The sequence below is a fragment of the Dryas octopetala genome, chromosome 9, assembly GCF_963921425.1.
Source record: "Dryas octopetala chromosome 9, drDryOcto1.1, whole genome shotgun sequence".
NCBI lineage: Eukaryota > Viridiplantae > Streptophyta > Magnoliopsida > Rosales > Rosaceae > Dryas > Dryas octopetala.
Genome location: NC_141374.1, coordinates 17,148,868 through 17,169,636, shown reverse-complemented (window position 1 = coordinate 17,169,636; position 20,769 = coordinate 17,148,868). Strand labels below are relative to the sequence as shown.

The window sequence follows — 20,769 nt, the reverse complement described above, 5'->3', positions numbered from 1 at the left end:
CTGTATTCAGATCTATGTTACATGGCTTTATTTTTATTTTCCCAATTAATTAATGAATTTCCAATAAAGGCTTAATTAATCTGCCAGATTTATATAATTTTATCAGTCCCCCACAAATTTATCACTCCAACTCTTAAATATGTATATATTGTTGGGTAAAAACCCTTCTGGGGTCTAAAGGGATTGTGTATTAGGAGGCTTAATTCCTTAGAAAGTGAGCTATATAAAATTCTTTATTTGTTTTAAAAGACAACTTTCAAAAGCAGAAATTTGATGGCTGCATATATAGAAAATGTGTTGGTGCCAGATATGCCTGTTGTAAGTTACCTGCTCAATTGGCATTATAGAAGGCAAGGAAAATATGGTGAAATTTAATCAGAAATGACCTTATCAGAGAGACCATGGTTACCAAGCTCTTGTGCTTTTTTCATATAAATATTTCAAAGGTTACCAAATAAACATAATTTAGTACTCCACACATGGTAATGTTAATGAATAATGATCATTTTGATCAATTTGGCTTTTGGAGCTAAGTTGGATTTTAATATTTGAAGGGATTTTACTAAATTGTGGAGATAATCAAGAGGCATATAATAATATTGGTGAAGCATCAATACTAATGCTGTATGCATACAAATATTCCAAGAATTAACTGCACTCTTATAATGCAGCTTCATTGTAGGCTACTGTAGCATCTCATGTAGAGTACTGTAGCTTATCCCCAATTGTTCACTTACCAGTAAGAGCAAATTAAAGTTGGCTTTGAAGCTTCTTGGCCAAAAAAACAAGTTGGCTTTGAAGCAATTTACTAAACTACCCTATGATATATGATTATTTTATACCCCAAATGAGTAATGACCAGACTCTCACATAAAACAGTGGCAAGCTGGAATGCTATGCTTTGGTTGAAACTGAAGGAACTGGATATGGAGATTTAACTTGTGGGCTCCACCATGAGAAATCTTGGAAATAAATAAATAAATAAGAAATATATAATAATTTAATGAAAAAAAAAAAGAAGGAGAGATAGTCCAAGAGAATAACGGCCGGAGAGTGGAACCTTTCACTTGGTGTGTGTGTGTGTGTTAGTGAGAGAGAGAGAGAGAGAGAGAGAGAGAGAGAGAGAGTTGAGTGCAAGACAAAGGAAGGAATAGTTAAGGAAGAGGCAGTTAGTTTAAGTAGGTTCCTGAGCCATAGGGATGCTCATCTGGACAAATCTTGGCCATTGGATTTGGGTTGGCGTAGGATCCTCAGTTGAGTACACGTGCTGCTATCTTTCCTCTCCTTTACCTCTCACTTTTATCTTTGCTTCCATGCATGGATTTCTCCTCCAAATATAGTCAAGTTCACAGAGAGAAAGACAGAGAGAGAGAGAGAGAGAAAATAGTGAGGGAGAGAGAAAGAGAAACAAACGCTCGCTCACTCACTCACTTTTAATTTCTCCTCTTTGGCTTGTTCATCGCCATCATTAGCAACGAAGGCAACAGACCACCCCCACCCTCTCTTCAAATTCTATATCTTTTTCTCAATTTTCAACTACCCAACAAGAGCTACTTGTGAATGAGAAAGCTAGCTAGTAAATACTTCACCAGGTCCTCTTTCTTTTCTGCATCAGATCTTTTTCATGCTACACAATTCTGTGAAATCTCAGATTTCTTCTTTCCTGCTTAGTTCAAAAAGCAACAACAGCCTTGATCCGATGCAATTTCCACTCCAAGTTTGAACTTTTCACCTTGATTTTCTGATCTGGGTTGTCTCATTTTTCTTTGGGATCCTCTGTTTCATTAGCATTTGCCTTGTTTCAGTGTAATGATATCAAGAATCTCAGAGTTTTACCCAATTCTGTGATCAGATTTGAAGTCCCATTAGCTTGTCTGATCTGTATTTCCTTTGCTGAATCACAATTCTAAATTTGAGCCATGGAAGAAGATCAAGAATTCAAGCATGTATGCAAGTTCTGCAACAAGAGCTTCCCATGTGGCAGATCCTTGGGAGGTCACATTAGGTCTCACTTGACCAACAATTCTGCTGAAACAGATGAAAAGCTCATGATGATCAGCAGAGTTAAGCTCTCCTCTGACAACAACAATGTTAATGGAAGCAACACCAACGCTACTGAGACGGGTTTCGAAACCGGACCCCAAACCGGTTATGGCCTCAGAGAGAACCCCAAGAAGACTTGGAGGCTTGCAGGTTCAAGTGAGGACACTTCACTTCCTGACAAGCTGTGCAGAGAATGTGGTAAAGGGTTTCAATCTTGGAAAGCTCTGTTTGGTCACATGAAGTGCCACTCAGAAAAAGAAAGAGTTTTTAACAACTTGGAGGAACAAGAAGATTCTTGGACTAGTGCTATCCAGAAGCTAGTCATGGACAGCCAATCGGACAATGAAACTAATACTACTACTGCTCATCCCAATAGGAGAAGAAGATCTAGAAGAAGAACGAGGTACATAGGCACTACTGCTACAACCTCTTCTTCTTTCTCTATTGCTAATAATGTTTCTTCATCTGTTTCTGAGATTGAACAAGAACAAGAAGAGGTTGCTATGTGTTTGATGATGCTTTCAAGGGATGTGGGTCACTGGGGTGGCTTTAAATTTGTTGCTCATGACTCCTCTGATAACAATTCTGGGTTTTCGGATGCTCCATCATCAGTCAGAACAAATCTGAAGGGCAAGATGTCTGTCTGTAAGGGTACTGAGACTTTGAAACTGAAGAAAATCAATAAAGGTACATTGGAGCCTGATTATTTGGATTCTCAAACATTAGAAGGCAGACAATTTGAGTTGTGTGGTTCTGAGTTTTCAAGAAATGGGTCCAGGATGAACAAAGAGGAAGTTTCTGCTGGTGGGTTTTCCAAGAATGATAAAATTAAGAAGAATTTGGTCAAGAAAATTGAGCTAGCTCAAGCTCAATTGGGTTCCCACAACAAGTACAATTCAAGCAAGAGAAAGTTTCAAGATGGTAGTGATCATTTTGAATTGAGGTCAGATTCCCTTAAAACTTTGAGTAGAGCTGATCATCATGTTTTAGGTTCTGAACTCTGCAAGAATCCTCAAAAGAGAAGCAAATTTGAGTGTACTACTTGCAACAAGGTTTTTCGGTCATACCAAGCTCTAGGAGGTCACAGAGCAAGTCACAAAAAGATCAAAGGATGCTTTGCTTCAAAAATTGAAAGCAGTGAGAACACCACTGAAACAGACGTCTCTCCTGACCCAACATCTGACAGTAAGCTCAGCAAGTCTTGCAACAATGACAACCCCATTGAGCATGACATAGCTGCCAGTGCTAGTTATGATGTGAAAGCAGCTGAGAGTACAAAGAGTAAAGGACATGCTTGTCCAATTTGCCTAAAGGTTTTCCCCTCAGGCCAAGCCTTGGGAGGTCACAAAAGATCCCATTTGGTTGGTGGTGGTGGTGGTGGTACTAATTCTGAGACCAAAAACAGCCAAACCATAGTGATTCAGAAACCACCAGCCCCTGAAGTCAGAGACTTTCTTGATCTCAATCTTCCTGCTCCTGTTGAAGAAGAGAGCAGTACCAGCCATGCTGCTGCTGCAGCAGCCTTTAAGCCATGGTGGGTTGGAAGCAGCCATAAACAAGAGGCTCTTGTTTTGTAGGCCTCATCATCATCAGTCATCTCCAACTCATGAGCTTCCTTATTAGTACTCCTGGCCATGGAATCCAATAAAGATTCAAGAGTGTACAGATACATATTTTCTGGACCATATTCATTCATTAATTCTTTACAGATATTTTATAATTTGCTGAGGCATTGCTTTGCTGCTGCTCATTGCCTTCAAGTATGCCTTATCAAATTCCAAGTATCAAATACCATTTCCATTTTTTGTTTGTTATACCATAAATGTCATTTCCTCCAAAAATTCATGCTCATTAATTTTTGTTTCACCTTGAAACTCCAATACTGTAATTGAATTTCATATTTCTCTTATAAAGAATTGTACTTTTATATGGAAAAGTGACCTGTTTTGAGTAACTATTTTACTAATTGCCATCAATGAGAAATGAGTGCGGTGTTGAAATTTTGGGATGGTATGTGAAGTCATGAAAAGATAAAAAGCAATTTTATAATGTACACATAGATGGCATGTGAGCTCAAGGTGGTTGTTTAGTCACCTACCATTAAACATGACAACCCATCTCACTTCTTTCTCAAACTTAGTATGCTAAATGATGCTAATATTGTTCCACGCTAACTACTATGCTCACTAGAAATTAACTCATCCTTAAAAACGAGAGAAATTGGACCACTACATCTACATGCAAGTTTAAGTCAGTTCAGCATGCGAACTTTGCTGGGTCTCAACTCAACTGTAAATTGGGTTATTTTAGGTGGCTAAAGCTATTAAAGTTCAGTGTTTAGTCTGATATACATTGTTAGCCTATTTGTTGACAATTAAAATTTGTAGGTCTAATAATTGTCTTAGTGTGGTATTAAAGCTTCGGTTGCCGGAGATCAAACCTCAAATCCTCATTCTTAAAGTTTTTGCTAGTTTACAAAGTACTAACTACTAAGTGGGGTTGTTGGTAACAGTTTAAGCTTTTATAATCTAGTAATTGTAAAGTGCAAATGAATGATAGATGCATGTAAATTGTGTTTTTAGACCCATCTGTATTTTGTGCAGCATTTAATTTAAGAGCTTTTGTTTGGCAAGAAAATGGGGAAGGTCAAAAGTGGTTGTTTCACTTTCACTTGCTCCACTAGCTGAGTTGGTGCCTTGTTGGTGCTTTGTCGAGCATGAAAAATTATAGGATATAACCAATATATCGTTATGTGGTATAATAAATTCAACGTGTAAGGGTATTATTGAACGATGTATTTATATTAGTAGAGTATAGTATTAATAACATCCACTCATATTATAATACATAAACTGGTTATATCACGTGTTAATATATCAATTATACATAATAATTTCTTATCATGCAGCACACATAATGATACAAAGCTTTGCATATGGTTTATAAGTGACAAAGGATATTTTATATTTTTGTGCTATTAAATTGAAGTTGGAAGATTTGATTTAGTAAGAGAAATACTTTTTTTTTTTGTTGCCAAAGTATACTTTTATCACCTCCATCTCACAAGTCACAAGTTTTCTGTCAAGTCCACGTAAGATTCGGACAAGTTGGGCACCAGTCCACGTGGTAACACTTAATTGTCCGAGCAGTCTTATTATAGATGTGAGAACTAAGTCATATGACTCATATAGTCATATCAGATTATTAAGAGGGCTTTTTCGGATCTAAGCAAGAAAAATGCTTTTGACTTGGTCAAAAATTTGAGTCAATTTTAATACAAAGTCAACTGGGTCTTGGGAAATGTGGGCCAGGCCCAATGGGATTATTTGATATCTCATGCAAAATGGAAAATGATTTCTCTTTTTTTTGGTCAATAAGGGGACTGAAATTACATTATTATGTCTGTGAAAATATTTAGTAATTTTTCTCTCTATTATTAAAACCTAAGCTCAAATTATTTTTTGGGAGACTTAGAGTTCAGTATATTTTATGAGTCTTTTTTAGATTAATACAGATAGTGATTTAAGGTTTTTAATTAAGTCCTTTTATTTTTCTTCTTTGACGGTTTTATGTTAGGTTTTAACTCCAAAATTTTGGGCCCCGCCTAAAATTTTGGAGTTAAAACCTAACATGTAGTCTCTATAAAGCCTACTCTACACCCTATGAGGGGAAATATCATTCGAATCGGAGAAGAACTTTATTATGAATTAAAAAAATTTTCTTATAAATTATTATGAATTAAAAGTATTTTTTATAAATTTTAAAACACCTCTAGTCTCCATCTAAAAAAATTATTTTTCTAAAGGACCTAAGCCTAATTATATATTTTTTTTTCCATTATGTTGGGTTGTTAGCTGTTGTGGAAAAAGAGTTTTTTTGAAAATTAACCCTTTTTTTATTTATTTTATTTTATGAATATAAAAGTAGATTATTCTAAAATCTATTTTACAACTCTTGATGATAAACAAACCTACATAAAAAGTTACAATGATAAATAGATATGCTTTGTACAAATAAAATCTACGTTATATTTTTTCCGTGTTTTTTATGCCGAGCGCTCTGTGTGTTTTTTTTTAACTGGGCAAATTGTCACTGTCGCACAGTGCAATTAGTAACAGTATAACACGAGTGTTGTATGCAATTCAAATAGTTACAGTGGCAATCATTGTCATTGTCAAACAATGGCAATTGTTGAGCACTTGGTGGATAGTACCGAGTGTTCGGTGAAAGTGCTGAGCGTTCAGCTCATTAAAGTGGACCGGTATCAAGTAGTACTCAAACTATATTGAATAATGCTTAAGAAGGATCCGAGAATGAAGATCTAGTATTGTTCAACGGTTATATTATCAAAACTTTAGAAAAAAATAGATTAAGGCCTCGTTTGATGTATATGATAAGATTGGATAGAATAAATAACTAAATTCATGTGTATTCAAGAAAGAAGTTTGTAATTTGAAAGAATAAAATGTATTAAGATGGACTAATCATAAAGTGAGACTTATCCCTTCTAATTTCCCAAAAAATGGTGGGATTCAATAATACATATTCTTCTCATACATATTCTTTCAATCTTCTTTACTCAAGTTAGAAGACACCCTTCATTCAAGTTAGAAGACATCATTTATATTCTTACTTAAATACCCATTAATTTAGCTATTTGACTAGTTTTTATAATTTCCCGTTGAAAAATAACGTCCCTTACTTCACTACCGGCCTCAATCCAAGCCCAATTGTATGTCTCACGCAACTTTGATCCCGGGTCTAGCCCAGATTCGTAGGCCCAACCCATAATTTCCTAAGCATGAGACCAACTTTCCAATTCTTCATCTTCGCCATGGAAACGCTTCTTCCCATCAATCTCTGAACACCCACAAAACTCTAACACCAATTCCAATTTTCTTCAAATTCACACCCCCAAATGTTCAATCCTTCACAATATCCTACCAATTTTACCTATCAAATTCCTTATCAATCCAACACCATAAACCCTAACAATAACTCATTTTGGTCTTTTCCTCAACCAGTGCTTCCCTCTGTGGTGGCCTCGGATCTATCCCCTCACCCACCTGGAACCGACCCATACGCCCATTCAGGCTCATACCCATTGACCCATGTTGGATTCCAAGGTCAAGCTCCATTTGGTGAAGACCCATATGCTGGTTCTCAGAGTTGGGTTGTCAAACAAGCTGAACCCACTGGTTATGAAGCTGTAAGTGTTTTTATTCAAACCAAGTTTCGTTTATTGGTGCATATGAAACTTGGGTTCTCTTAGTTTGTTGTAATGTAGTTGTAACATAAGTGTTTGATGGAAACTTTGATTTGTGATCGTATGATGTTGGTTTTAATTGTGTTTATGGATGGCATTTAAAGGTTATAGCTTGAATTTTATATTCTGTGGTATTTGAATGGGGTTGTGTTATGTTCGAGTATAAAATTGAAAACAATATACAGTATACATAGATGCGCACTTTGTTTTTGAAAACATTTTTTTTTGTGGTTTGCAGTCTATCAAATCTCTGAATGAGAGTTTGTTAGTGCCCACAACCTCAAATTCTTTATGGAATAGCAATTGGACAAATCAACCTTTGGCAAATAATGCTACAAAGAGCATTCCACAACAAACCAAGGTTATCCAGTTCATGAAGTGTGATGTCTGTAATGTCAATTGTAATAGCAAAGAAATTTATGATGGACACATATTGGGAAAGAAACACCAGAGAAAATTGAGAATGCAAAATAATCCCACTGCTGCTGCAGCGTTTCCAGAAACCTCCAATGCTACAAACAATATCAGTCTGCCAAGCCAAACAAGCAGTGTAGGTGGGCAAGTGATATTTGGGAGTTCAGGTGTGGGGTTGGAAACAAAGAGACGAAAGATTTTGAATAGCGGTGCAGCGGTTGATTCTGTGAGGTTTTGCACAATATGCAAGGTTGCTTGCAATAGCCAAGAAGTTTACGATAAGCATCTATTTGGGAAAAGGCACAAGGCTCAGGTGAATAAAAACAATTTATCTAGCTTTCCTTTTAAGATTCTGCTGACCTTTCTACCAACTGCCACATCTTTTCATGGTGGTATGCATTTGCATCATTTGGTTTGTCTTCTGTCACCTATGATTGGGTATATGTGTATATGAAATTAAAGCATCTTAGATAGTTTTGTGGTAAAAGTCTTCTTTGTATCATATTTTGAACATTTTGTCTAGCTCTGCTCTTGACATTTGACTGCTAGCCTAAGTGTTTAACGGATATGTTGATGTTATGTATCATACCAATTAGATTAATCAAATATGTGCCCTAAAGTCTTATTTTGTCATTATTAATATTTCTTGTTTATTATATTTTTTACTCATTACTACTAGTATATCCATTTACTATGTAGGCTACCTTAATGGCTCTAGATGTTGGGCAATATTTTGCTGCAGTCCGATCTCAATTTAATGGAATTTGGAAGAAAGACCCAAATAAAACCAAGTTTGTTCAATCTGTGTGGTGTGAAGTTTGCAAAATCAATTGTAACAGCAATGATGCCTACATCAAACACCTAGCTGGAAAGAAACATCAGAAGAACTTGGAGCAATTGGGAAAGTTGAAGAACGATTGCAGTGCCCCAATCCCAAATGTGCCATCATCTTCTGCAACAAATGCAATAATCGGACCAATGGAAAACCCAGGAGCCAAGTCATTGAAGGCTTCCCAGTCACAGTATCCGGAGGAGGGATTGGAGACAAAGAAGCGAAAGGTTATATCAGGAGGAGCAGCTGCTGGTGCGGTTAGAACGTGCACTGTATGCAATGTGGTGTGCAATAGCCAGACAGTTTTCAGTTCTCATCTTGCTGGCCAGAAGCATGCTGCCATGGTGAAGAAACAAGCAGAAGCCGGAATGGCAATCACGGGTCCTCAACTGGTTACTGCTTCCTGAAACCTGAATTCTGCTGAAAAACTTCCTATGGTCAAACTTTTTTCTGGGATTCTTCAATCCTACACATGTGCTGTGTGGGATTTCCAATACCCTCCCTTAGTATAATGTTTCAGACCATATATGTAGGTTTAGCATCTTCTTGAAGTGAAGTTGCATGCTGTAGAACGAGCCATCTCTCTGGTCTATGCAGATATGCTAGCTATTTATTTTCAATGTATGAAATTTCACATATCCAGTCTAAATTGGTGTGGGACTTTTTCGTATAATAGAACGCCCTTTCATAAGAAAATATCAACAATGATAACCACGCTAATTGGTCTATTGGTTTAATGGTATTTTTCCGATTATGATCAATTACCTTGATCCATTGCATCTAACAACTTTCATCAATCACCTCACTCGAATATTCATAATATTTATATATCTCATTTTAGCATGCATCATTTATTTATACTAGCATGCCAAGATACTACCCTTTCGGCATGCATTCCGCACATGTTAATTGACATTTATATTGTGTTTTTTTTTTTTCTTTTTATATTTTTTTATTGTTTAATAAATTCTCATCACTCTCTCCATGTTTTAAGGTAGTATGGTGTTTTTTATTTTTTGAATTTTATTTTAATGGTTGTATTTTACAACTATATTCATTTATTAGGTTATTTTAATGTCAATGTTTTGTTGAATGAAGGGTATTTAAGGCAATTATATTTTTTGTGAAGTCTGTAACACCAAACTTTTCTCATGATTTTATAATAGTAAATATAATATTAATACCCAAGGAGGAAATAAGAATGCTTCTTCTACCTTCTCCTTCGACATTTTCTTTTATTGTTCTTATTATGTAGAGTAGTTTTATGATCGAAAATGTTCATTTTTTAGATCACAATTGAAAAATCATTTATGCAAAAAATTAACCAAATTATAAATCATTTGATCAGTAATTGCTATAAAATAAACAAGCGATGAATTTAACTGTTATTAAAATCGTTTGTTTATTTAATCATAGTTACATAATCAAATAATTTTAGATTTGGTTAATTTTTTGTAGGGATGATATTTGAAGGGTGATTAAAAAAATAAACGGTTCTAATTATAAGACTACATTGTGGAATGAGAATATCGGATGATAAATCATAAAGTAAAAGAATAAAGTATGTAACATTTCCATACCCATGATCTTATGCGTTGAGTGACATATGATAAAAAAGGTTTTCATGTAAAATTGTTGATTCTTTTCTTGAAAAAAAAAAAAAAAATTCTTTTAGAAGTACACTGTTCATGAAACTAATTATTAATTAATAGAGCTCGTGTCCGCTTGTTGACCCGACCCGAACATTTGCCAACTAGCTGAGCTGGCCTAGCTCCCCCTAAACTACTCCGTCGGACTCGGACCCACTCAAAACGAAATTGAGTTGGCCATTCTTAAACCCAAAGTCCATCATTTTACAAAAAAATAAACGGTTTCAAAATTCGAACTTTCGAAGTGTTTCCAATCAAACTTCTCAAAATCCAAACTGAAACTCTGATTCATTTCCCTCCACACTCCTCAGGTAAGAAAGCTTCTAACTTTTCTCTCTCGCTGTTCAGTTTCGGATATTTTGATGGGTTTGGAATAACATATCCTTAAAAGCTCTCACATTTATCATATACTGATCAGCGTTTCATTGCAGCATCAAATGGGTGTAAGCCTATTTTCTCTGCTTAAAATTTGTTAAATTATTTTTTTAATTTTTTTCATTCAGAAAGGTGCAATACCCATTATTCTGATCACGAAGTTCGTTTAAGTTATGAAGTTTTTTTATTCCATATCGTAATCTGATTTTTTAATAACAAATTCAATTTCCGTTTTTCAGTTAATGCAATGCCATTTTGTCTCTTTTTTTTTTTTTTTATTTACCCCACAAATAAAAATCATTGCTTTTTGCTCACCTCATTGGAAATTTTGACAATTTAAATTTCAGCCGCAGCGAATAATTCTTGAATGACCTTTATAAGCTATTCCACCTTGAGTTTTTCTAAAAAGTTTCATCAATATTTTATGCCAACATATTCATATTATTATTATTTTTTAGTTATTGGCATGATTATGCAGCCCATTTGCTTGAATTACAACATAGCACATTTTTGGCGTAGATAATTTTTATGATGGTATTGATGTTTGTTTTATGAATACAAGTTTGTTGGCCATTTGGGCATTTGTATAGGTTATTTATTGCACAAATGTCAAGCAGAAGCAGCAGGAGTGATAGTGACAGCTCAATTGATGTTAAGGAACTCCTACAGATTGGGACAAGATGCAGAGAGGTATGGTGCCCCTCACCTTCTTTGGACTTGTGTGGAATGAAAGAAAGAGGAGTTACTTGGATTTTTTTGTAAAACAAACTAAATTATGAAGTGCTGTACCTAAGAATTTATGGTGAAATATATTGCAACAAGCAGCTTGAGATAGTAATTGTTGCAACTTGACCGAGACACTCCCTTTCATTGTATTAGTTGGGGTCTTGGTTTGTTCAGTATTACTGCTCGAGAGAAGAATACGTTTTAGTTGCATGTTTTTAAAACTGATGGCTACTTGATATCTTTTATACTGTCCTATAGAGTTTCGGTTTAATAGTGTCTTTTTTAGTCAATTTATTTGACTTGCTCCTGCCATCTTGTTACCCTGTTGAAGTTGATAAGTTTCAGTTGCATGTTTTTAAAACTAAAGGCTACTTGATATCTTTCTTACTCCCTACAGAATTTTGGTTTAATTGTGGCTTTTTTAGTCAATTTATTTGACTTGCTTCTGCCATCTTCTTACCCTGTTGAAGTTGTTAAATTTCATGCTTATTACTGCCTTATTATATGTTAATTTTTTTTATGCAGCTAAAGAAAGAAAAAGACATGTTGAAAGAATCACAATCCGAAAACTTTGGGCTACTAAGGGTAATATTTATGTCCTAGATATGTTTTATTTTCATACAGTGTAATGCATTTGTCTGCTAGATGTTAACAGGGCCACCAGTACCTCCCTCACTCACCTGTAGAGTTTCTCATCCAAATTATTGACCTATTTATAGTATGGGTAAGTTTAAACTGTCCACAGTGATGAAGTTTGTAGAGTTTAGATCCACTGTTTGTAGAAGCTTAGGTCCAGTGTTTGTGTGTTGAGAGAAAGTGAAGCGTGTGGGTGTAGTTAGGTTAGTCTGTGGGGGTGTGAAGTACTCATGTGTGAGTCTGTGTCTTGGGTTTTTGTACTGCATTGTTGTTCTTGTGTGAGTGGCTAAGTTTGTCTAGGCCTTTCTTAAGTGTATAGCGCTTACACCATTGTAGAATCCAACATTCAGTTCCTTTATTTTATCACCACATGCATGTTTTTCTCAACAGTACATCAATTATTAAAATAGTGAAATAAGAAAATAAGAAAATAAGAAAATAATCAAATAATATAACAAAATGACAGGCTGGTAGTTTCGATATTTTTATCCACTTCCACTGATGTTAAATATTGAGAAAAACTCATGCAAACAATATCATTGAAGCCTGAAGAAATTATTTTCTCCTGCAAAGTATCTGATTACAGATTTGGCTCATTCAGAGATTAGAAGTACATGTGAAGTCATTATCAGAAGCCCACACAGAAGACAAGAAACACATTCAAATGTTAGAGAAAGAACTCAAGAACTGTTCTCAAGAAATAGGTAGTTGTTTATCTATTTTGCCATTCCTTTATTGTTGTTGGTTACATAAAGAGGTTGTCATTGAACTTAACCCATCAAAACATTTCTCACAGATTACCTGCAGGATCAACTAAATGCAAGGAACACAGAAGTGAACCTCCTGGAAGAGCATGTACATAGCCTTGAGTTGAAATTAGCAGACATGGAAAATTTACAAGAGATGGTTGATAGTTTAAGGGATGAACTGAAGAAGTCCCATTCAGAGCGCTTGTTCTTATTGCAGGAACTAGAAAGCAAAGAAACAGAGTTACAGAATTCAACTTTGTGCATAGAAAAACTAGAGGAGTCAATTTCATCCATGTCATTAGAGTCTCAGTGTGAAATAGAGAGTATGAAGCTTGATATATTGGCTTCAGAGCAGAGTTTCCTTGAAGCTAAGAAAATACAGGAAGAAGCTGTTCTAGAAAAAACTAGGATGAATGGGTTGATTCACGAGCTTCAGGTTCAATGTCAGGATGCACATAAAATTACTGAATGTTTAGACATGGAAAATAAGGAACTTAGGGAGAAGCTTGATACATCTGAGAGAAATACTAGGATATTTTGTCAGCAGGTTGAAAAATGGCTGGAAGAGAACAGATTTCGACTTGACTCAGAGTCTTTGTTGAGTGAACTTGAGGGAAAGCTCACTTTGTCAAAAGAAATGAGGTATGCTACTACTTACAATTACTTTGTTCTTTACTGATTAAATAACATTTCTAGTAATGTTTTGATGATATTTCTGAAGCTGTTGTGGAGAAGTCTTGGGCCCACTCCTTCCCAAATTGGCAATAGTACTGACACCAGATGCGGATTTAATAATGAAGATGGAGAAAATGTCACATCAGATACATGAGTATGAACTTCTTGTGAAGCAACTAAAGGTTTGAACACCATAATTGATACTTGCTTTTGACAGCGTTTGATAAAATATCTGTGTGAACAATCTCAGAAACAATTTTTCCGACTATGGTTAATATATCAAGGTTTTAAGTGAGAGTGCAGTCAGTAGTTTATCATCCTTTCAGAGTTTTGAGGCTTTGTAAGTTGATTCTAACTGCTAGATGTTACATTACTTATGGTTGTTAGGAAGAACTGAGGGAAGAAAAGTTGAAGGCAAAAGAAGAAGCAGAAGATCTAGCTCAAGAAATGGCAGAGCTTAGATACCAAATGACAGGTTTGCTTGAAGAAGAGTGTAAGCGCCGTGCTTACATTGAACAAGCATCTTTACAGAGAATTGCTGAGCTAGAAGCACAGGTATTGATGCTTAAATTTCAATTTTCTGTTACCCTCTCACAGTTAATTTCTGAAATGTATAATCTTGTTTATGTGGCAAGGTTCAAAAAGAACGAATAAAATCTTTGGCTGCTCTCCCGGCATCTCAATGAAGCATAGTGGTTGGTGGTAACAACAGTTGTGAGATTTAATTAATAGAGTTTTGTAAAGGTTTGTCTTAATCACCCTTAATCATGACTGTAATTGTTCCTCAAAAAAATTAATGAGCTGACAGTTGTGGCTCCTTAAAATATGTGCAGGGGGATATGTGACAATTCCAGATTTGAAAGATTTGGTGAAAGCTCCAACTTATAACGTTAACTGATTTTCATGCCTAGTTTTCTTTGGTCAGAAATACAGAACAAATCGGGGAAGAAAAACTGACACAAACAAGAACATAAAGCATATCAGACTCCCAATGAAACGCAACTGAGATGAATACACTGCTATGGGAAACCCATTTTTGTCAAGAATCCACAACAGGGTAGATGGGGGTGCTTGCACCAAATCCAGTGGGAATTCCGCCTAGCATTGGAACCTCAGGGAACACTACAAAGTCTACAATGCCTTGTTAAAGTTACACCAAAGCGACACAATGTATAAGTTATAACCATTATTTCCAATCAAAATAAATCTCGGTTTTGATGAATTGCAACAGTGATTCAATTATAGGCTTGCAAATTTGCAGACAGCTACATGTAGAATCACTGTAAACCTTGTAAGCTTACACACGTATTGTGAATTTGTGACATTGTGTGGTAAATCTTATGAAGCTGATTTTACAATTATGGCTACACCCTGAAGTACACTAAGCATTACACTCATCTTTATTGTGATATGAGAAAAACTCGTGTGGGACGGCATTAATGTGCCCACCTCTGGTAGCGTTGGACTCAAAATTTCTTAGCAGTGGACAAACATTGAGTCCCTCCTGGTTAAGAACAAAAATCTTACCAGTCAAGAACTTGTAGATATTTGGCATTTGATCTTCCACGAAGTTGCTTCCTAAAGACTTGGAGTTCTGATTTCAAAGAGGACAACGTTTTGAAAATGACTTTGACGTAGCCTTGCATGACTAATTTGGTGAAGACCTTTGCCCTTGATTTAGCGCAAGTGCTTCAACATGTACCACTATGCATAACAAAGTCTACAAGTAACCTGTCTTGGAACCCTCTTAGATTAGTACGTTACTGGGTACTAATGTATATGTGGTGGCATGAGTAGCTGCTTGTCTAATCTCCATATCATCTGTTTGGTTGCTGGAAAAATGGAGGAAAACAGACTTTGGATTCTTGTGTTTGTATTGTTGGGATGGTTAAGTAATGAAGGTCATGCCAACCGAGTCAAATGGCTTTAATTCCTATGGGATGCGCAAATGATGGACGTTTGTTCTAGAATGTGGTGGATTCGGATAAAATATGATAGATGCTATTTTTTTGGGTTTGCTTTTGTCCTTTTGATCTATTTTTAAATCCCTTTTGTCAACAGCCTTCATATCACCCTTTCTGTTTTATCTCACTTTATTATTTATTTTAGACGAGTTAATTACATTTACACCCCTGAAGTTTATCGTCTTTTCACATACACCCCCTGAGATTTCAATAATTACACATACACCCCCTGAGGTTTCAAAACTGTTGCATATAACCCCCTATAGTGAGACAAAAAATGATGAGAAATTATGCAAAAATGCATACTAAGGGATAAAATGACCTAATAAGATTACTCAAGGTGTAAGGTTCAACCTCAATACAAATATTTTCTTTTTTGTTTATTTATTTTTTTCTCTTGTAGGGGGTTATATGCAATAGTTTTGAAACCTCAGGGGGTGTATGTGTAATTATTAAAATCCCAGGGGGTGTATGTGAAAAGACGATAAACCTCAGGGGGTGTAAGTTAATTAACTCCTATTTTAGACTCTTCTCATCTATATGATTAAGAGAACACTTATCATACAAGAAATATAGTTTTAATAACAAATTTAAAACTAAGATTACTATTGTAATTATACATTTCTTTTCGTTTTTTGGCCATGGTAATTATACATTTCTTAGGTCTTACTTAAACTTGTCTACACTGTTATCACATCACACATGCTGCACATGCATCATATGTATGATCCATATAATATGAAATAAGGAAAAATATTAAATGTCTCTTGAAACTTTATTGATATAATTCTTTACAAAATGCTCTAAAGCTAGGGTGTGTTTGGTAACGTTTTACAAAACGGTTTTTCATTTTACAAATTCAAAAAATGACAAAAATACGTTTGGTTGCCGTATTGAGAAAACAATTTTTGAAAAACACAAAATAGAATTTCTAGTTTACAGTGTAAATTCAGAAAATGACAAAATGATGTTTTCAGTTAATTTAGAAAATATAGATAACACAAATACAAATAAAAAAAAAATTACAACTGAAAAAAAAAAAGAAAAAAAAAGTGATCTGCATCTCCTCCCCACCTAGCCAGACCCACCTCCGGCGGCAGCCCTCCCCCCCGCCGCTACCCACCTCACCCATCTCTCTTCATCTCTCCTCTATTTCTCTATTTTTTTTTCTCTCTCTCTCTTCCCATCTCTCAAAATATATACTTTGTAATCCCTCTATAGTTTCCAATTCCCGCTTCAATAAACGGATCAAGACTTTCCGTAACATCCATGGCAGGAAGCTCACGAACCTTAACAACTTTTACATAGAGAAAATACATATGTTTAACTAGATCATAGGTGCAGACAGTGTTGTCTCCATTAATAATACGGCCACCAACAACTCTTCCACCTCCAAAGTAGTCGCGCCGGCCGAGGTGGGTTGGGTTTTATAAAACTTCTCTTCTTTTTAATTATATATTTTATGAAATTGATTAATAATAATTTATAATTAATATCTTTTGTGAATATAATTATTTGGTTGTAATAATTGGTTAATATCAAATGTGTTTTCATTATTTTTCTTTTATATAATTGTTTTTCAATTATGCTACCAGACGCCTTCTCATATTTTGAGAATGCAAAATTTAATTTGTCATTTTCATCTTATAATACAGTTTTTAAAAAATTGTTCTGTAAAACGTTACCAGACGGGCCTTATTGATTGGTAAAACGAATCTCAATTTTTTTTTTTTTCAACATGATCTCATAATTTAAAGTTAGCATCGTATTATCTTATTAACTGGTTAATTCTAAAAAGTTATTAAAATTAACTCTTTAATAAAAAAGATGCAAATGTTATAATTTTCTCATTTTAAAGAAGATTATTCAATTGCATTAAACTGATGCCGTCATATCAGCATCTATGAGTGAGGAAAGCAATAGGTGGTCCCTTAATTATAGTTATAATAAATATTGAGTCGATGTTATTTCCATTAACCAAATTTCTTCTTAGATATTTGACGCCATTGTACAAAGAACTGGTCCAAATTGATCCCCTTGGCAAAACAACAAAGACGTGGGCTCTATCAAGAATAATTTGATCTATTCAACTTCAACCATACTTAATTAAAATAAATTTAAAATTAACTATAAAATGAAACAAAGGATAAAGAGAAAATAGTATTAATAAACCCCAAAAAAAAAAAAAAAAAAGCAACAACAAAAGGATAAAACACGGCGGTTTCTTTGTTGAAATATCTTATTAGCCGTATTTGAAATTTACAACTTGGCAAATCAACCAAATCATCAGCAATTGCAGTTTCTCACCAGTTTCCACTACCCATTCTCAAGACTTGGTTTGGTTAGTAACACCGTGTTTTTCCATTTGCCAAGTCTTCCTTTGAATACTGTACAGCATCAGCCTCCCTCTTTCCCTCTCTTTAAAACTCTCCCTCTCTCCTCTCCCTCTGTGAAAAAGATCTGGCTTTTCCTGCGAAGCCTCTAACTTTTCCCTCTAACAAGGTTTTTCTCCACAGTTGATTCAATTTCTCAGGTACCCAAATCCTGTTAATCCTTTTCTTTTAATTGTTTTTCTTGGATTCTGTCTCTGCGTTTTGATTATTATCTATTTTTCCACTTGGGTTTTCTCTAACTTCTCATGTTTTGTTCTTTTTCTTCTTGTTATCCAACGGTCAACTTCACTTACTATTTTCTTTGCATCTTCTTGTATTTCGGGCTGTGCAAACAAGACCCAATTTGTTTTTTATTGTTTGATCCTCTCATAAACTTGGTTTTGGACTGATGTCAAGTGCCCATTTGTAGAAATCTCGAGATGGGTTTTTTATTTTCTTTATTCATCTCCTCTGTTTGGTGGATGAGAAAATGGAGGAAAAGAAGAAGGAAAGGGCAATTTGGATTCTTTTGTTTGTTTAGTTGGGGTTGTTAAGTAATGGAGAAGGTCAAGTCAACCAAGTCAAATGGTTTTGTTTTCTGGGATACCCAAATAATGAATAGTTGTTCTAAAGTATGATTCTTTTCCTTGCATTTTCTTAGCAACAAACTGAGCAAATGGGTTTGTTGTGTGTTAAGTTGTGGTTAAATATGACACTATTATTCTTGGTTTGCTTTTATCTCTTTTAAGAGTTTTTCTTTGTCAAAAGTTCTCATAATACCGCCTGGTTGCACGAATCAGGGTACCCTTTTAGGAATTGAGACAACCTTTATTCATCTCTTTCCTATACTACCCAGCTTTCGTTTTGTCTTCAAGGTTTTAAACAATTTTGCTAAATTGGCCCTTCTGTGTCTGAGCATTGATGTTCTTTCATACTTCCGACAAAGTCTCACATATTGTTCTTATTTGTTTTTCCAGGATTGCTGTTGATCGCTGTACAGATTTTTAAAGTACCATTTTTCAAGATCTTATACCCCATTGACGGCCTAACTAAACTGTACCTATTTGCCCGTCCTAAAAATGTTTGGTTCAAAGAAGTCTCCTTTAAAGGTTGCTAAACATAACTCAGTGGACCATGCATATCCTGCTTCCACTGGCTCAAACCCTTTGAAACCTGCACTAGTTGGACAGAATGTGAGCACTAATCCTTTTGATGATGATCAAGGAGAAAAGAACTTTGCTTCGTATTCACACAAGACTAATTTGACAGAGAGAAACAAGTACAAGAATGATTTCCATGAGTCAGGAGGAGTAGAGAACCAATCAGTGCAAGAGTTAGAGAACTATGCAGTGTACAAGGCTGAGGAGACTACAAAAGCAGTCAATGGCTGCCTGAAGATTGCTGAAGAAATAAGAGAGGATGCTACCAAGACTTTGGTCACATTGCATCAGCAGGGCGAGCAAATCACTAGGACCCACATGGTTGCTGTCGACATGGATCAGGATCTTACTCGGGTATGGTTTTTCTGATCAGGTTGAAATTATATTCTTCAAGATTCTTGAAAATAGGAAAGGATAACACTTGAAAGTATTATGTTCCCAATATGAATGGAGTTGGTCAATATAACCTTTGATGAATTCTATGAAATGGTTAAGGCATGTATGGATCATTAACAAGCCACTGTTTGTGTCGGTGATGATATATGTAGTGTGTATCCTGAAGTACTCTAAATTTTGAAATTGCTCATAAATTTTTAAGACTTTTACAGTAGCTTCCTACATTATACTCTTCTATTCACCAAGAAATATGCTGCTTTTGGTTCTGCAGTCCTCTTTCAACAACTCCTATGGTTTTGTTACTGTTGTTTTTGGCATATATGATCTTCTGCAGTAAAATGAACAATTTCATAACTTTTATTTCAGGGTGAAAAGCTTCTGGGAAGTCTTGGGGGAATCTTCTCTAAGACTTGGAGGCCAAAGAAGACTCGCCCAATAAATGGCCCTGTCATAGCAAGAGGTTATTTTGCCTTATTTTCTGTCCATGACTTGTGTGTTCATTGTTGTTCCTGGAAAACTAATAATATTATCTTCTCAAAATGTTGGAAGAAAAAACATTGAACTTTATCTGCTCTCTCTTCTTTTTTTCTTTTTTTGTCTTTATTTTGTTGACATTTGAATTACTTGCTTTATGCAGATGATGTAATCAGAAAGGGCGGCCACTTGGAGCAGAGGGAGAAGTTGGGACTGACTCCTGCACCCAAGGGACGGTCAAATACCCGAACGCCAGCTCCTGGACCCACTGATGCCCTTCAGAAAGTTGAGGTTTGTATTTGTTATTACTAATTGCTATGTAGACAGTGCACACTGGCTTCCCCTGGGGTGAAAAGAAAATATTGCAAGGAATCACATGCTTTCTAATACCGGAAATAAGATGTGATTTATTTCCTTTTCCTTATAGTTTCCAGATTGTGATAAGGTATTGATCATTTTATCTCATAATGCGTATTGGCTTATACAGGAAGAGAAGGTGAAGCAAGATGATGGATTGTCAGATTTAAGTAATCTGTTGGGAGAACTGAAGGATATGGCCATTGACATGGGGTCTGAAATTGAGAGGTTGGTTATCTTTCCATTGATTTTATATTAAGGCAACATAAAATTATATGTAATTCTAATTACTCCCCATGATAATTGCAGGCATAACAAAGCTCTGGATCATCTCTATGATGATGCTGATGAACTAAATGTCCGTGTTAGAGATGCTAATCAACGTGGTCGCCGTTTGCTTGGAAAGTAGAATGCTGGGTTGTCAGTTAGCTTTTCCAGTATTTTCTTTGTCTGTGGCAGTTATGGATCTGGATTTAGACATTCTTTCGTGTATCTTGATTTTGTACACAACTTTCTTTAAACAAAGCTGAACAGATTAATGCTTTAATGAAGGAGACTTTTCCATAAGATGAATGTGTTGTCATGTATATGCAATTTAACTGCCTAATCTTTCTTGCTTTATAGTGTTCATGATATCTGGTTTTGCCAATGAGGAACTCTGGCTGTATTGCATAGTTGAAT

At 35.4% G+C, this 20,769-nt stretch overlaps 4 protein-coding genes across 7 annotated transcripts; all 4 read left to right on the top strand.

Annotated features, from left to right (window-relative positions):
- Positions 1-1,260: 1,260 nt before the first annotated feature.
- LOC147275025 (uncharacterized) lies at positions 1,261-3,871 on the top strand. Its single transcript, XM_086256616.1, has one exon. It carries the CDS (start codon positions 1,920-1,922, stop codon positions 3,618-3,620), a length of 1,701 nt encoding a protein of 566 aa, XP_086112742.1. The 5' UTR covers positions 1,261-1,919; the 3' UTR covers positions 3,621-3,871.
- Positions 3,872-6,865: 2,994 nt separating this feature from the next.
- Positions 6,866-9,175, top strand: LOC147275024 (uncharacterized). Its single transcript, XM_086227381.1, has 3 exons — positions 6,866-7,252; positions 7,548-8,036; positions 8,423-9,175. The coding sequence occupies exons 1-3, from the start codon at positions 6,962-6,964 to the stop codon at positions 8,960-8,962; spliced, it is 1,320 nt and encodes a 439-aa protein (XP_086083507.1). The 5' UTR covers positions 6,866-6,961; the 3' UTR covers positions 8,963-9,175.
- Positions 9,176-10,427: 1,252 nt separating this feature from the next.
- LOC147275023 (myosin heavy chain-like protein) lies at positions 10,428-14,713 on the top strand. Of its 4 annotated transcripts, none has more exons than XR_015119591.1 (9): positions 10,428-10,515; positions 11,142-11,269; positions 11,831-11,890; positions 12,543-12,645; positions 12,738-13,332; positions 13,412-13,547; positions 13,753-13,920; positions 14,001-14,109; positions 14,291-14,713. XR_015119591.1 is itself a non-coding variant. In XM_086227527.1 (8 exons), exons 2-8 carry the CDS (start codon positions 11,186-11,188, stop codon positions 14,049-14,051), a joined length of 1,197 nt encoding a protein of 398 aa, XP_086083653.1. In that variant the 5' UTR covers positions 10,428-10,515; positions 11,142-11,185; the 3' UTR covers positions 14,052-14,189. The 4 variants fall into 4 exon arrangements, 1 of the variants encoding a protein (XP_086083653.1); XR_015119592.1 differs by having other exon boundaries at positions 14,277-14,713; XR_015119590.1 differs by having other exon boundaries at positions 14,199-14,713.
- A 2,872-nt stretch (positions 14,714-17,585) lies between these two features.
- Positions 17,586-20,655, top strand: SNAP29 (synaptosomal-associated protein SNAP25-like 29). Its single transcript, XM_086256114.1, has 6 exons — positions 17,586-17,862; positions 18,679-19,215; positions 19,624-19,717; positions 19,895-20,022; positions 20,219-20,316; positions 20,398-20,655. The coding sequence occupies exons 2-6, from the start codon at positions 18,781-18,783 to the stop codon at positions 20,495-20,497; spliced, it is 855 nt and encodes a 284-aa protein (XP_086112240.1). The 5' UTR covers positions 17,586-17,862; positions 18,679-18,780; the 3' UTR covers positions 20,498-20,655.
- The last annotated feature ends 114 nt before the right edge of the window (positions 20,656-20,769 follow it).

Excerpts from the sequence above, each read along its gene's own strand:
- LOC147275025 (XM_086256616.1), top strand. The coding sequence starts at position 1,920 with ATGGAAGAAGATCAAGAATTCAAGCATGTATGCAAGTTCTGCAACAAG.
- LOC147275024 (XM_086227381.1), top strand. The coding sequence starts at position 6,962 with ATGTTCAATCCTTCACAATATCCTACCAATTTTACCTATCAAATTCCT. Across the intron at positions 7,253-7,547 it reads AACCCACTGGTTATGAAGCT|TCTATCAAATCTCTGAATGA; the intron begins GTAAGTGTTTTT and ends TGTGGTTTGCAG. Across the intron at positions 8,037-8,422 it reads GGAAAAGGCACAAGGCTCAG|GCTACCTTAATGGCTCTAGA; the intron begins GTGAATAAAAAC and ends TTTACTATGTAG.
- LOC147275023 (XM_086227527.1), top strand. The coding sequence starts at position 11,186 with ATGTCAAGCAGAAGCAGCAGGAGTGATAGTGACAGCTCAATTGATGTT. Across the intron at positions 11,270-11,830 it reads TTGGGACAAGATGCAGAGAG|CTAAAGAAAGAAAAAGACAT; the intron begins GTATGGTGCCCC and ends TTTTTTATGCAG. Across the intron at positions 13,548-13,752 it reads TTCTTGTGAAGCAACTAAAG|GAAGAACTGAGGGAAGAAAA; the intron begins GTTTGAACACCA and ends TATGGTTGTTAG.
- SNAP29 (XM_086256114.1), top strand. The coding sequence starts at position 18,781 with ATGTTTGGTTCAAAGAAGTCTCCTTTAAAGGTTGCTAAACATAACTCA. Across the intron at positions 19,718-19,894 it reads TGGCCCTGTCATAGCAAGAG|ATGATGTAATCAGAAAGGGC; the intron begins GTTATTTTGCCT and ends TGCTTTATGCAG. Across the intron at positions 20,317-20,397 it reads ATGGGGTCTGAAATTGAGAG|GCATAACAAAGCTCTGGATC; the intron begins GTTGGTTATCTT and ends TGATAATTGCAG.